Source organism: Moschus berezovskii, chromosome 11 (genome assembly GCF_049115385.1).
Source record: "Moschus berezovskii isolate FMDL1 chromosome 11, NW_MosBer_1.0, whole genome shotgun sequence".
Lineage (NCBI taxonomy): Eukaryota > Metazoa > Chordata > Mammalia > Artiodactyla > Moschidae > Moschus > Moschus berezovskii.
In genome coordinates this window covers 40,499,245-40,512,035 of record NC_142470.1, presented here as the reverse complement: position 1 = coordinate 40,512,035, position 12,791 = coordinate 40,499,245, and the positions used below count along the sequence as shown (strand labels likewise).

The following is a 12,791-nucleotide window of genomic DNA, read 5'->3' as shown; positions in this document are numbered from 1 at the left end:
AGCGTGCTGACTGCGAGAGGTGGGGGCAGAGGGCGAACCTAAGAATCAGGCTTATTTTAGGACAGCCCTTCCCGCTCCCCAACAAACACTCACAAACTCCCGCTTTAGGTCCTCCGCATGAAAAGAGGGCGGAGCCCTGGGGCTGGTTGGCGGAGGTTGGGTCCTGTGAGGCGCGCCTGCGCGGTACAGCCCCGCACGTGTTGGAGCTGGAAACTGAGGTTGGGGCTGGAGGTTCAGGAGAACGGACAGTGTGATGGATGCACAGAGCCCGTTGCTCGAGGACGGCTTCAGCCAGGTCACCCGAAAAGGTGGCCGGCGGGCGAAGAAACGGCAGGCCGAGCAGCCGTCCACGCCGGAGGAGGGAGGCGACGCAACCTGCATGGACACCGAGGAGGCCCGACCCGCAAAGAGGCCCGTCTTCCCGCCCCTCTCCAGGGACGGGTTCCTGGTACTGGCTGGGACCGAGGAACAGGAATGGGGCTGAGGCCAGAGACGGGTCGGGCCGGTGACTTCTGGGTGATGATGACGCTTCTTCTAGAGTGACGCTCAGAGAGGCGACTCTCCTGGTGTTTAATCTGTCCGATTAAAGGAGGCTTTTTGAGGATCAGTTGTCGTTTTACAACTTAATCCTCATTTCTTTAGACAGCTGCTGAGTTGTGTTTTCTTTTTTCATAGAGTGGGAAAGAAGAAACCAGGAAAATTCCAGTGCCAGCTAACAGATACACGCCATTAAAAGAGAACTGGCTGAAGATATTTACTCCTATTGTGGAACATTTGGGACTTCAGATACGCTTTAACTTGAAATCGAGGAATGTTGAAATCAGAGTAAGGAGAATATTAACCACCTTAAAATATGCTGAGGTTTTTCTGTCCTAGGAAGAAAGAACAGACTTTCTAGGAATTCTTAGTGGGACTTACCTTGTTGAATGAGTTTCTTCCGGTTTGACCTGAAATTATACTAAAATACCAGCTGCGTCTCAGCACATTTTTAATAGTGTTCTGTGTTGATTTTTTAAAGGGTTAATAAAGAGGTTATCGTAAACTGACGTATGTAAATGAGCAGCCTAAGTACTTGGTGCAATACAGGTATTATATTTTACTGTTACTTTTTAGGAAAAAACAAGTTTTGAGATTAAGTGTAAATTATGTAAAAATATTTGTTTATTCATTTGATGAAGTCAGTCTAGGAGGTGGACAATTAAAATTAATAGACTTTGGGGTTTTTTCCCTGTGGGTTCCAATTTTGCTTCAGAATCAGTGACCAAAATTAATTATCAGGGCTGTTATAGAGTTATCTCTGTTGAGGGATTAGAATAATGGAGCAAAGCAGAGAGGCACTGTCCTAAATAGCTGGCAGAGTTTAAAATACGGAACTTGACAGAATTTCTCTTTATTCTCACTGTCAGTTTCATTTAGGTTTTAATGGTTTTCTGCCAGAACTTCTTGTTTGCTTATAAATTTGCTTTTTTTAATCTCTTTAAATCTCATTTTGCTTCTCCATCCTCTTTGCCAGAACCAGATTAATTTTCCCAGACCACACTGCTTTTATTGATATCTTCTGCAAGATAAAAGTATTTGAGTTTGCCTTTGAAGTAGGAGTCTCATTCCCAAGTCCTCTTACCATTTTTCTTGTCCCTCCTTATGGATGGATTTGCTCTGTGAAGATCTTCTCCTCCCTACTTCCTTTTCCTTCCTACTTCAATTTCATCATCTCTTAGAGTCTAGCTCAAGTTTTCTCCTTTACTGTCAGTCCATTTTTCAGTCTAGTCTTCAGGGCTTAAACTTATGTTTTGCTGATTGATAAAAGGCTTAATAAAGAGGTTGTCAGAATCTCTTTATTATGTACTGCAGCACCATCAGTTTGGACTCCTCCAGCATTTGTTGATACTGCTCTGTGCCAGACACAGTGGTGCTTTTGCAGGCATTACATCATTTTGGTCTTGAGAACAGCCCTGTGAGGTAGATAACATACCCCATCTAATAGATGTGAGGAAACTGCCCAAGGAGTATCTTGGGCAAAGTCATCAGTGCTAGTAGGGACCTCTCAGGCTCTTCTGTTCCAATTTATTTTACAGATGAGAAAACTTAAGAAGACATAGAGCATTCATGAGACTTGCCTAAGGTCACATATGGAATTGGGACTGGGGCCTATAGTTTTAAATGTGCCATTACACAACCCTGCATGGTTTCAAAGTTGTCAAATATGCAGTCTCCTTAACTCAATTGTGAGTCCGTGTGGGAGAGTAGAAGTCATAGTTTGGAATCAGATCCATGTTCACATTTTACTTTTTCATTTTGGTACTTGAGTTTCCGCTAATGTAAAAGTGTTTATCTTGCTTAAATTTAGGTTGACATGAAGATCAGAGCTATAGTGTGTCAAGCACCTTTGCAGTGCATGTCATTTACAGAAGTGGGCATTTTATGAAGAGCGCCTATTTCTGTGATTATTGAATAAAATCTTTGAGGGCAGGATCGTTGCTTAAACTATTCTTGGTAGTTAGTACTAGAGTTGTTGCTTTGGGAAGGAAAGATCAGCACAGGAATGGTGGTTGAAGTCGGGAGGTTAGGTCTGGACTCCCAGGGAGATGGCACTGAAGAAGAGAACCAGCTTGGATGGAAATGAACTGAGGCTGCAGGTCCTTTAGAATGGGAGTGATTGGAGGAATCTTGCCAGTAGCTCCAGAGTCAGATCAGCCATGGAGTGCAGTCGGTCTTTTGACAGTGTTTGGGGGGAACTGCCCAGCCCTGGAGCTAGCAAAGTTTTGTTTTGAAAACTAAACACAGTACTTACCTCACCAAAAACTGGGTTACATAGAATATATTGGGAAGGGTGATGGTGAAGGAAATTACAGTAATGGGAAAGGTCAGTCGTCGTAGTTTGCTAGAATGTTGCCATTTTCATTTCCAGCTATAATTTGTGCCTCTTACAACACCTTTTTTTTTTTTTTTAACAGACTTGTAAAGAAACCAAAGATGTTAGTGCTTTGACAAAAGCAGCTGATTTTGTGAAAGCCTTCATTCTTGGGTTCCAGGTGGAGGTGAGAGATTTCATGATATCCGAAATGGGGGCTCAGAAAATACTCTACATGAATGTTTTGATAGATTTGGGCATTTTTTTGTTTTTTGAGTGTTCTAGTTTTACAGTTCATGAGTTAGCTTAATACTCACTTACACAGGTACTTGAATGGAAGCACTTCACAGTATGTATTTCTGTATTGTAGGACGCACTTGCCCTTATTAGACTGGATGACCTCTTTCTAGAGTCTTTTGAAATTACAGATGGTGAGTGTATGGTGGTCTTTTTGTATGAACTCCTGGATGGTACTTTTATACTGCTGACTTTGTATTCTGCATGATTCTCAGCTTTCTGGTAGCATCAATTGAGCCATATTCTTAGCAGCTTTTTAAAAAATGCATGTTTTGTGTCTTTTAGGAGGGAAATTTGGCTAATGATTAAACTCCTGTGGAAGTGGGTAATGCTGGAATAGCTTCCTTCCTGAGGTCTTGCTTTTCTCATTTAGTTAAACCTTTAAAGGGAGACCACCTGTCCAGGGCAATAGGCAGAATTGCTGGCAAAGGAGGAAAAACCAAATTCACCATTGAGAACGTGACCCGGACGCGGATAGTTTTAGCTGACGTGTAAGTATGTGATCTTGAGAAAATGGTTGTCATAATTTACATTGGGTCTTCTGCTGGTTTCAAGAAGTGATTAAGATTGTGTTTATGCATGACATAACCCCTAAATCCTTGTGAGGATATGCTTTTGGCTGAACAGTTACCTACTCTGAGAGCAGATTTAATGGAGAAAAATCTTAGATGTTATAGCTTTTTTCTTAATTTGCAGTGAAGGAAACGTTGAGAATCACTGTTAAATTACATGACAGGAATATTTAAATAGTATCACGGGAGCCTATTAAATCAGTAGAGGAGAGCAAGAAGTACGTGTATTATTGCCATCATGAGTCTTTGCTTTAAAAAAAGAGAATGGGCTTATGGACATGGCGAGAGGGGAGGAGAGGGTGAGATGTATGGAAAAAGTAACATGGAAACTTACATTACCATATGTAAAATAGATAGCAAATGGGAATTTGCTGTATGGCTCAGGAGACTCTTAACAGGGGCTCTGTATCAACCTAGAGGGGTGGGATGGGGAGGGAGGTTCAAAAGGGAGGGGATATACGTATACCTATGGCTGATTGATGTTGAGGTTTGACAGAAAACAAAATTCTGTAGAGCAATTATCCTTCAATAAAAAAATAAAAAACAAATGTATATATATGCACATGTGCATGCATGAATATATAAAGGTCTTTCATAAAGGGAAGATGAGTGTTGCACATTGTTGGGAAAACTACAGAGCAGTTATATATGAACATCAATAAGATGATATGGGCTTAAAATAAGGGTGCAGGAAGTCAAGCTGGGATTACCCTTCTCTGCCTGCGGGTGAAGCCGCTCCATTACCAGCTTGGGGTTACTGGCAGATGGCACAGAGATTATACAGTGCCGAGAAGTTGGGAAATGAAGCAGTTGACTGTGAGGAGGAGGGATCTGCCTGCTACTAAATCCAGAAATAATTTTATTTAAAGTCATCTCATCTTTGCTCTCAGCTGAGGGGCTCACTATTATTTTCAAATCTAAATTTTAGACTATTTTTTATACTTAAATAGAAAACTGTTAACACTGCATTGGTGGCCCTGTTTACCTGAAGGTAAGTGTGTTACAGCGTTGACCTTTCATGACTTGAGCCTGGAGATGGGGCTCCAGAGTCATGGGAAAAGCTCTCTTGAACTAGAAATTTCAATAATTGTGAAATGTGTCAGTTCAGTTCAGTCACTCAGTCGTGTCCAACTCTTTGCGACCCCATGAATCACAGCATGCCAGGCCTCCCTGTCCATCACCAACTCCCGGAGTTCGCTCAAACTCATGTCCATCGAGTCGGTGATGCCATCTAGCCATCTCATTCTCTGTCGTCCCCTTCTCCTCCTGCCCCCAATCCTTCCCAGCATCAGAGTCTTTTCCAGTGAGTCAACTCTTCGCATGAGGTAGCCAAAGTATTGGAGTTTCAGCTTTAGCATCAGTCCTTCCAATGAACACCCAGGACTGATCTCCTTTAGAATGGACTGGTTGGATCTCCTTTTTGTACCATACTTTAAAATATCATATACTGTCCTGATAGTTTTTTAATTTAGAAGTTTTAAAATGTAACTGATTTGCTGTAATTCTAATTATTGTTAGTACATTATATTAAGTTTATAATTTATAAATGTATAAGCTTCCCTCGTAACTTAGTTGGTAAAGAATTTGCCTGCAATGCAAGAGACCTTGGTTTGCTTCCTGGGCCGGGAAGATTCGCTGGAGAAGGAAATGGCAACCCACTGCAGTATTCTTGCCTGGAGAATCCCATGGACAGAGCCTGGCAGGCTAGTCCATGGGGTTGCAAGAGTTGGACACAACTTAGAGACTAAACCACCACCAAGTATTATTTCTAAGGCTTGGCTTAAAATTTCCTTGTCAAATTCATTTTTTAAACAGTTGTATTACAGTATGACTTTCATTCAGTTAAAGTCACCTGTTTTAGGTATGTAATTCAGTGGGATTCTGACAAATACTCTGTATAGTCCTGTGATCCCTCCACACTCAGCTGTGTCACCCCAAAAGTTCCCTGTGCATCTTTGCAGCCCCTCCCGATTCCCAGGCAGTCACTCATCTTTCTTTCACTCGGGTTTTGCCTTTTCTTGAAATTCACATAGGAAAAAATACGCAGTATGTAGTCTTTACTGCATGACTTCTTTTAGATAGCATGTGGCTTCAAGTTTCTCCAGTTTGTTGGTGGTTAGCAGTAGGTTTTTTCCAGTGCCAAGTACCAGCAAAGAGATGTAGTGTCCTGTAGGTGCCACTACAGTTTTTACTGTAGGTAGGCTAATTGGAAATCCGTGTGTTCAGCAACTCATGTTAATTATGACATAGCCATAAGATGGACTGTTAAGCACCCGTAAATGTTCTTTTTGATGAGTTGCTGAAAACCTGGCAGAGTAGACTGTGAACATGATATAAAACTAACATCCATTTGTTCCAGATACATTCAGTATGTTGAATGGGAAAGAATGTTGCCTATGTCTGGAGAGCTACATTCATCCCATTCCAAACACTGCCCTGAAGCTTTGGTTGTTTTAGTAGCTAAACTACTCACTCTGTATGTGTTTTTGCTTCTCTGTTTCCTCATCTTTCATGCCTGACTTTTACAGAATTTTATTTTTATCAAAGTTACTTATACACAACTTGCCACTATCTATCTACTTCCATTTCCACCTCCTCTGAGGGAGGAAATTTCAAGTCTTCAAATTGAGCTCTTTTAGCTAAATTTTAAACTTTACTTATCTCTGTATTTCCAAATATCTCTTTATACTAGCCTTTTTTTTTTCTTTCAGATTCACTGTTGATTTTCTCCTGTGAAAGAAGACGGCTTGTACTTTTTCACTCCCCCACCTCCGTCTCCACCCTCAGTCAGCCTTTCAGCAGTCCAGTTTGCTTGCCTCTCCCTGTACCTGTGGGTTTTGTTCAGTTCATGCTCAGTATTGTCTGAGTATGAAATTGGTTCAGTCACTCAGTCGTGTCCGATTCTTTGCGACCCCATGAACCACAGCACACCAGGCCTCCCTGTCCATCACCAACTCCCAGAGTCCATCCAAACCCATGTCCATTATGTCAGTGATGCCATCCAACCATCTCATCCTCTGTCATCTCCTTCTCCTCCCGCCCTCAATCTTCCCCAGCATCAGGGTCTTTTCAAATGAGTCACCTCTCCGCATCAGGTGGCCAAATTATTGGAGTTTCAGTTTCAACATCAGTCCCTCCAATGAACACCCAGGACTGATCTCCTTTAGGATGGACTGGTTGGATCTCCTTGCAGTCCAAGGGACTCTCCAGTTCAAAAGCATCAATTATTCAGTGGTCAGCTTTCTTCACAGTCTAACTCTCACATCCATACATGACCACTAGAAAAACCATAGCCTTGACTAGACGGACCTTTGTTGGCAAAGTAATGTCTCTGCTTCTTAATATGCTGTTTAGGTTGGTCATAACTTTCCTTCCAAGGAGTAAGCGTCTTTTAATTTCATGGCTGCAGTCAGCATCTGCAGTGATTTTGGAGCCCAGAAAAATAAAGTCTGACACTGTTTACACTGTTTCCCCATCTATTTGCCATGGACCGAATGCCATGATCTTCGTTTTCTGAATGTTGAGCTTCAAGCCAACTTTATCACTCTCCTCTTTAAAGAGGCTCTTTAGTTCTTCACTTTCTGCCATAAGGGTGGTGTCATCTGCATATCTGAGGTTATTGATATTTCTTCTGGCAATCTTGATTCCAGCTTGTGCTTCCTCCACCTCAGCGTTTCTCATGATGTACTCTGCATATAAGTTAAATAAGCAGGGTGACAGTATACAGCCTTGACGTACTCCTTTTCCTGTTTGGAACCAGTCTGTTGTTCCATGTCCAGTTCTGACTGTTGCTTCCTGACCTGCATACAGGCTCTCAAGAGGCAGGTCAGGTGGTCTGGTATTCCCATCTCTTTCAGAATTTTCCACAGTGAAGTTGGTATTGGGGTATTAACAGCTGAACCAGATAGGATGCTGTGTTTATCTGTCCTTTGCACCTTTGTTGTCACATGAAGAAATAATTCTTAATGTATCTCTGTGCTTCCTCAGTGTTGCAGTGAGTAGAATGCTATAGTTGTACCTCCTCTTGGACTCAGACATGTCAGACATTTTAGAAGTCTCTCCTGGAGGTTTCTGTTCCCAAAGCACTGTTCCCTTCTGTCTGGCACACAGCTGCCATCCTGGCTTCTTTCACCATTGCCCTTTGGTGCCTTTGGTGTTGGATTCTTTGTCCTGCTTTGTTTTGGTGGCACAGATGGTCCTGGAGCTGGCTTAGCATAGGAAGGACATTTGGTGAGACCTGGTTTTGAAGATGTCCTCCACTCTGTTGTAAATCATTTTCATTCAGAGCTGCTTCTAGTAACTTCATCTTGTAATCTTTGTATTCCGTTTTCTTAATACCCTGTCCTTAATTCGTGAGTGAGTGAAAACCGCTTTTCTCATCTCATTAGTTTTGTTTTTCTTTTCTCCCTTCAAAAGTTTCTGTACCGCTTTCTTCGCCTGCTGGTCACGCCGCCTACTCTTTCGTGTTAGATGCTTTCCTCGGGTTCTGACTCCTTATAGTGAGAGCGTCCTGTGTAAAAGTGGGACCATGAAGAGCAGACTAGAAACCCGGGGCTCGGGGTGCTTGGGGGTGGGCATGGGGGAGCCTGGTGGACTGTTGGCTTCACTTGGGTGATTGCCAGGCTGTTCCTTTGGGGAAGCCCTGATTTCAGTATCTTTAGTTTTTCCCATTGAGACCAGCTTCCCCTGAGAAGTGTTCTCAAGTCCTTCTGCTAACAAACGTCTGGAGCCCAGTTACGGAAGCCAGTTGCCTTTCACTGTGCAGACGTTCCATGACATTGCCATTCTGGCCATGGTCTTCCTACTTCTGCTGTGCCTGCTGCCCCTGGTCGAGATCCCAAATCTTTCACCTTCTCCAGTGAGCAGCTTACCACCTTAATTTTACTGGAGTAAAAGAAAGGGTAGTTGGTGGTTGCCTGTTGTTGCCTAGAGTGGGGAAGAAAACCTGGGGATCATCTTGAACTAACTTTAGCTTGTTCTCTAAACAGCCTCAGTTTTACTCCAGTTTCAGACATGCCTGAGCCTGTGGTGTGAAGAGGGTTCTGCTTTGGACGAGGGTTCTTCCCCTGTAGATTTTGGCTTCAGTTTCCTAAGTTTGCTGATATTTTGGAAGATGAGCTCAGAAAAGTAAAATGCTATAATATCAGTCTAATTGGAGCCATTCAGCAAGGAATGCACGGTAAAAGAGATCTGGATACTCCTCAGTGATGAAGAAAATTTAGATCATTTTTAGAAATATTTGCATTTGAAATCCAAATATATTTTAACCAAGTATAATTAATGCATCTAATCTGCATCTAATCTCAGTTCTGCCACTGTGTCATCTTGGACAGGTGCTTTGATTTCTCCCAAACTTCTTTCTCATCTGTAATGTGGGAATAACTTCTGCATTCCAAGGACTGATGCTAAAGCTGACCTCATGTGACGAGTTGACTCACTGGAAAAGACTCTGATGCTGGGAAAGGTTGGGGGTGGGAGGAGAAGGGGACAACAGAGAATGAGATGGCTGGATGGCATCACCGACTCTGTGGACATGAGTTTGAGTGTACTCCGGGAGTTGGTGATGGACAGGGAGGCCTGGCGTGCTGTGATTCATGGGGTCGCGGAGAGTCGGATACGACTGAGCAACTGAACTGAACTGAAGTGAACAAAGCTTGTATGAGGATTAAATGATGAGAACATGTATGTAAAGCCCTAGCATATGCAGAGTACTGAGTGGAGGGAAGCCATTATTCACCAAGAATCTTGAAGAACTTAGGTTTTAATTCACTTACCATAAAATCCTTCCTTTTCAGAGTGGATGGTAGTGTATTTACAGTGTTGGGCAACCATCACCACCACCTTTATTTAGGAATCCATCTGTCATCTTTCCAGGGTTTCTGGATCATGGGACTTAGAGGAAATGCTTTTTGTGGCTAACCTGTCTCACTTTATCTCTTGCAGGAAAGTTCACATCCTTGGTTCTTTTCAAAACATCAAGATGGCAAGAACCGCCATTTGCAACCTCATTCTGGGTAACTGCAGTCTCTTCCTCTGCTGTTTTCTCTAAAGGAATAATTTAGGAACTCAGATCACATTGCATCTCACTTCAGGGTCCAATTGATAAAGGTAGCAGGCAGAAACTCTTGGGAGTTGGCAAGTGTTGGCCCAGAGAGGAAGCTGGAATATTTTTGCTTGGATTCCATCTGCAAGCCCAAGAGAAAGGGCTTATTGAATCATGTTGCTTACATCATGGCTGTGTCCCCCTGAGGAGACGCACTGGGGACCCTTCAAGAGTAGCAGGGGGCAAGTGTTTTAGGTTCAGCCAAAGGGAGCTGCTGATTAGCATCAGTTGTCTTAATTACCCACTTGGTCCCATCTTCAGACCATGAAGTACTGTCACTTGTGGTCAGAGATGCAGGCTGTAGCACACATGGAATTTGCTCCTATGTCCAGGTCTGGGGCTTCCCAGGTGGAGCTAGTGGTAAAGAACCCGCCTCCCAGTGCAGGAGCTACAAGAGATGCGGGTTCAGTCCCTGGGTTTGGAAGAGCCCCTGGAGGAGGGCATGGTAGCCCACTCCCGTATTCTAGCCTGGAGAATCCCATGGACAGAGGAGCCTGGTGGGCTACAGTCCATGGGGTCACAGAGGCAGACACAACTGAAGTGACTTAGGACACATGCCCAGGTCTGACTGAGCAGCTGCTTTTCGAAATACTTTGACAACCTGGTGTCTTTGGCACTTAGGATTTAAAAAGTTTTGGGAGAGTATTTATATGGCTTCCTTTATGGCTCTTTTATTGATTTAAGGAGGATCCAGTGGGACAGTGTCCAAGGCAGTGTTGCAGGCTATTGTCCGTGTAGCAGCTATATGTATATTTGTGAAGATAAGCATTTTTATTTTCTCCTGCAGGAAATCCTCCATCAAAGGTTTATGGCAATATTCGAGCTGTGGCTAGCAGAGCGGCAGACCGATTCTGATTTCACATCAAGGACTTCTAATCTTTGACCTCTATAGAGAAAAAGACTTTACTTCTACACGTGGTCACCCGACACCATATGAAGAACTTTTCAGTCATGGGTACCATTATTATACTAGCACATTAAGTATAATTTATTAGTCTCCATTTTAAATCACATGCAACAGGTTTGTGTAGTTTAAAATCCTTTCATTTTGGGGGAAACCTCTTATTTTAAGCAACAGTTCTTTATTTTCTGAGTTTTTTATTTATAATGTTTTCTAAATTTATAAACATTTCTTCTCTGTCAGTTGTAATTAAAAGAATTATCTCAGAAAATGTCTGAATTGTGACCCTTAATAGTGAGTGGTGTGTGAATATTTGAGACCCAGGTCATAAACAGCAGTTTGAACATACTCTGTGAAATAAGAAAGACTAATCTTTGTACCTATTTTTGCAGTTTGTAAAAATAAGTGTTCAATAAAAGCAGTCAGACCTTACCTGTATTGGCTATATTTCTTCTAAGTAGTATGGTGAAATTTAATAAAAGAGAATTTTTACCCCTAAGAAAACTACTGTATTTTGCAAATGTAATAGATTGTTTTAACAAGCCTCTGCCTATGTATTCTTTGATTCATATTATGCATTTTTTTAATAAAAGGAATTCACTTCATTAAATTGTGACTGTGATGATAGTATTCTCTTGGATATTATCTCCACAACCCTTGACCAAAACTTTAAACTTTAATTAGAAAGTACATGTAAGAACTAGAAAAAGTGTTGAGTATTGCTATTAAGAGTTCTATGTGTTACATATGCCACTGTCCCAAACTAGCCTGTACACTGCATTGGGATTAGATATACTTAGTATTACAGTGTGAATCCAGTGGGAAATGGCTGGAAATGTCCCAGCAATATTTTTTTTGTTCTTTGGCAGCACAGCAGCATGGAGAGAATGTGTATGATACCATTTTACTCCTCTTTTTGAAAAGTTGGAATTTGTTGGCACTTTGTTATTCTAGTCTGCACAGGCTTCAGCAGGTACTTGCCTACTCCCCATGCCTTGTCTAGGAAATCAGGTACAAAACTGACCACTGAGGGTGTACTTTTCTGAGGTACGGGTCCACAGTTTTCAGAGCGCTTGGACTGAAATGAACCATTGCTCGGTAACCATAAACATTTTATGTTGAATTTTTTTAAAAAAGCATAATTTTGATTGGGAAAACACAGGTTCTCTATGCTAAAGTGAAGGTATCTTTTGGTATTATTTGCATTTCCTTTTGAAGTTTTCCTACATAGTTAGAATTATCAGTAATAAGAGAGCAGATGTATTTCTCTGGCAGTTGCTAAAATCTGGGATACTGTTGAGCATCTCCCTGATCAAGCATCCCCGCCCAAAGGGGAATTAGTACTGCTTGGGGCTTTAAAGAGAAACAAAATGTTAGAGGCCTATGTGCTCAGTTGGGTTGGACTCTGTGACCCCATGGACTATAGCCCGCCAGACTCCTCTGTTCATGGAATTTTCCAGGCAAGAATACTGGAGCAGGTTGCTATTTCCTGCTCCAAGTTCAGCAGTTCAGTCGCTCAGTCATGTCCGACTCTTGGTGACCCCATGAACCACAGCATGCCAGGCCTCCCTGTCCATCACCAACTGCTGGAGTCCACCCAAACCCATGTCCACTGAGTCGGAGATGTCATCCAACCGGCTTATCCTCTGTCATCCCTTTCTGCCCTCAATCTTTCCCAGCATCAGGGTCTTCTCAAATGAGTCAACTCTTCGCATCCGGTGGCCAAAGTATTGGAGTTTCAGCTTCAACATCAGTCCCTCCAATGAATACCCAGGACTGATGGCCTTTAGGATGGACTGGTTGGATCTCCTTGCAGTCCAAGGGACTCTCAAGAGTATTCTCCAGCACCACAGTTCAAAAGCATCAATTGTTCGGTGCTCAGCTTTCTTTATAGTCCAACTCTCACATCCATACATGACCACTGGGAAAACCATAGCCTTGACTAGATAGACCTTTGTTGGAAAAATAATGTCTCTTTTTTAATATGCTGTCTAGGTTGGTCATAATTTTTCTTCCAAGGAGCAAGCGTCTTGTAATTTCATGGCTGGAGTCACCATCTGCAGTGAT

General features: G+C 42.4%; 1 protein-coding gene across 1 annotated transcript; it reads left to right on the top strand.

The window, feature by feature from the left end:
* The first annotated feature begins 154 nt into the window (after window positions 1-154).
* PNO1 (partner of NOB1 homolog) lies at window positions 155-11,156 on the top strand. The gene is made up of 7 exons (XM_055400345.2): window positions 155-448; window positions 676-825; window positions 2,955-3,038; window positions 3,222-3,282; window positions 3,522-3,639; window positions 9,664-9,734; window positions 10,611-11,156. Exons 1-7 carry the CDS (start codon window positions 254-256, stop codon window positions 10,676-10,678), a joined length of 747 nt encoding a protein of 248 aa, XP_055256320.2. The 5' UTR covers window positions 155-253; the 3' UTR covers window positions 10,679-11,156.
* The last annotated feature ends 1,635 nt before the right edge of the window (window positions 11,157-12,791 follow it).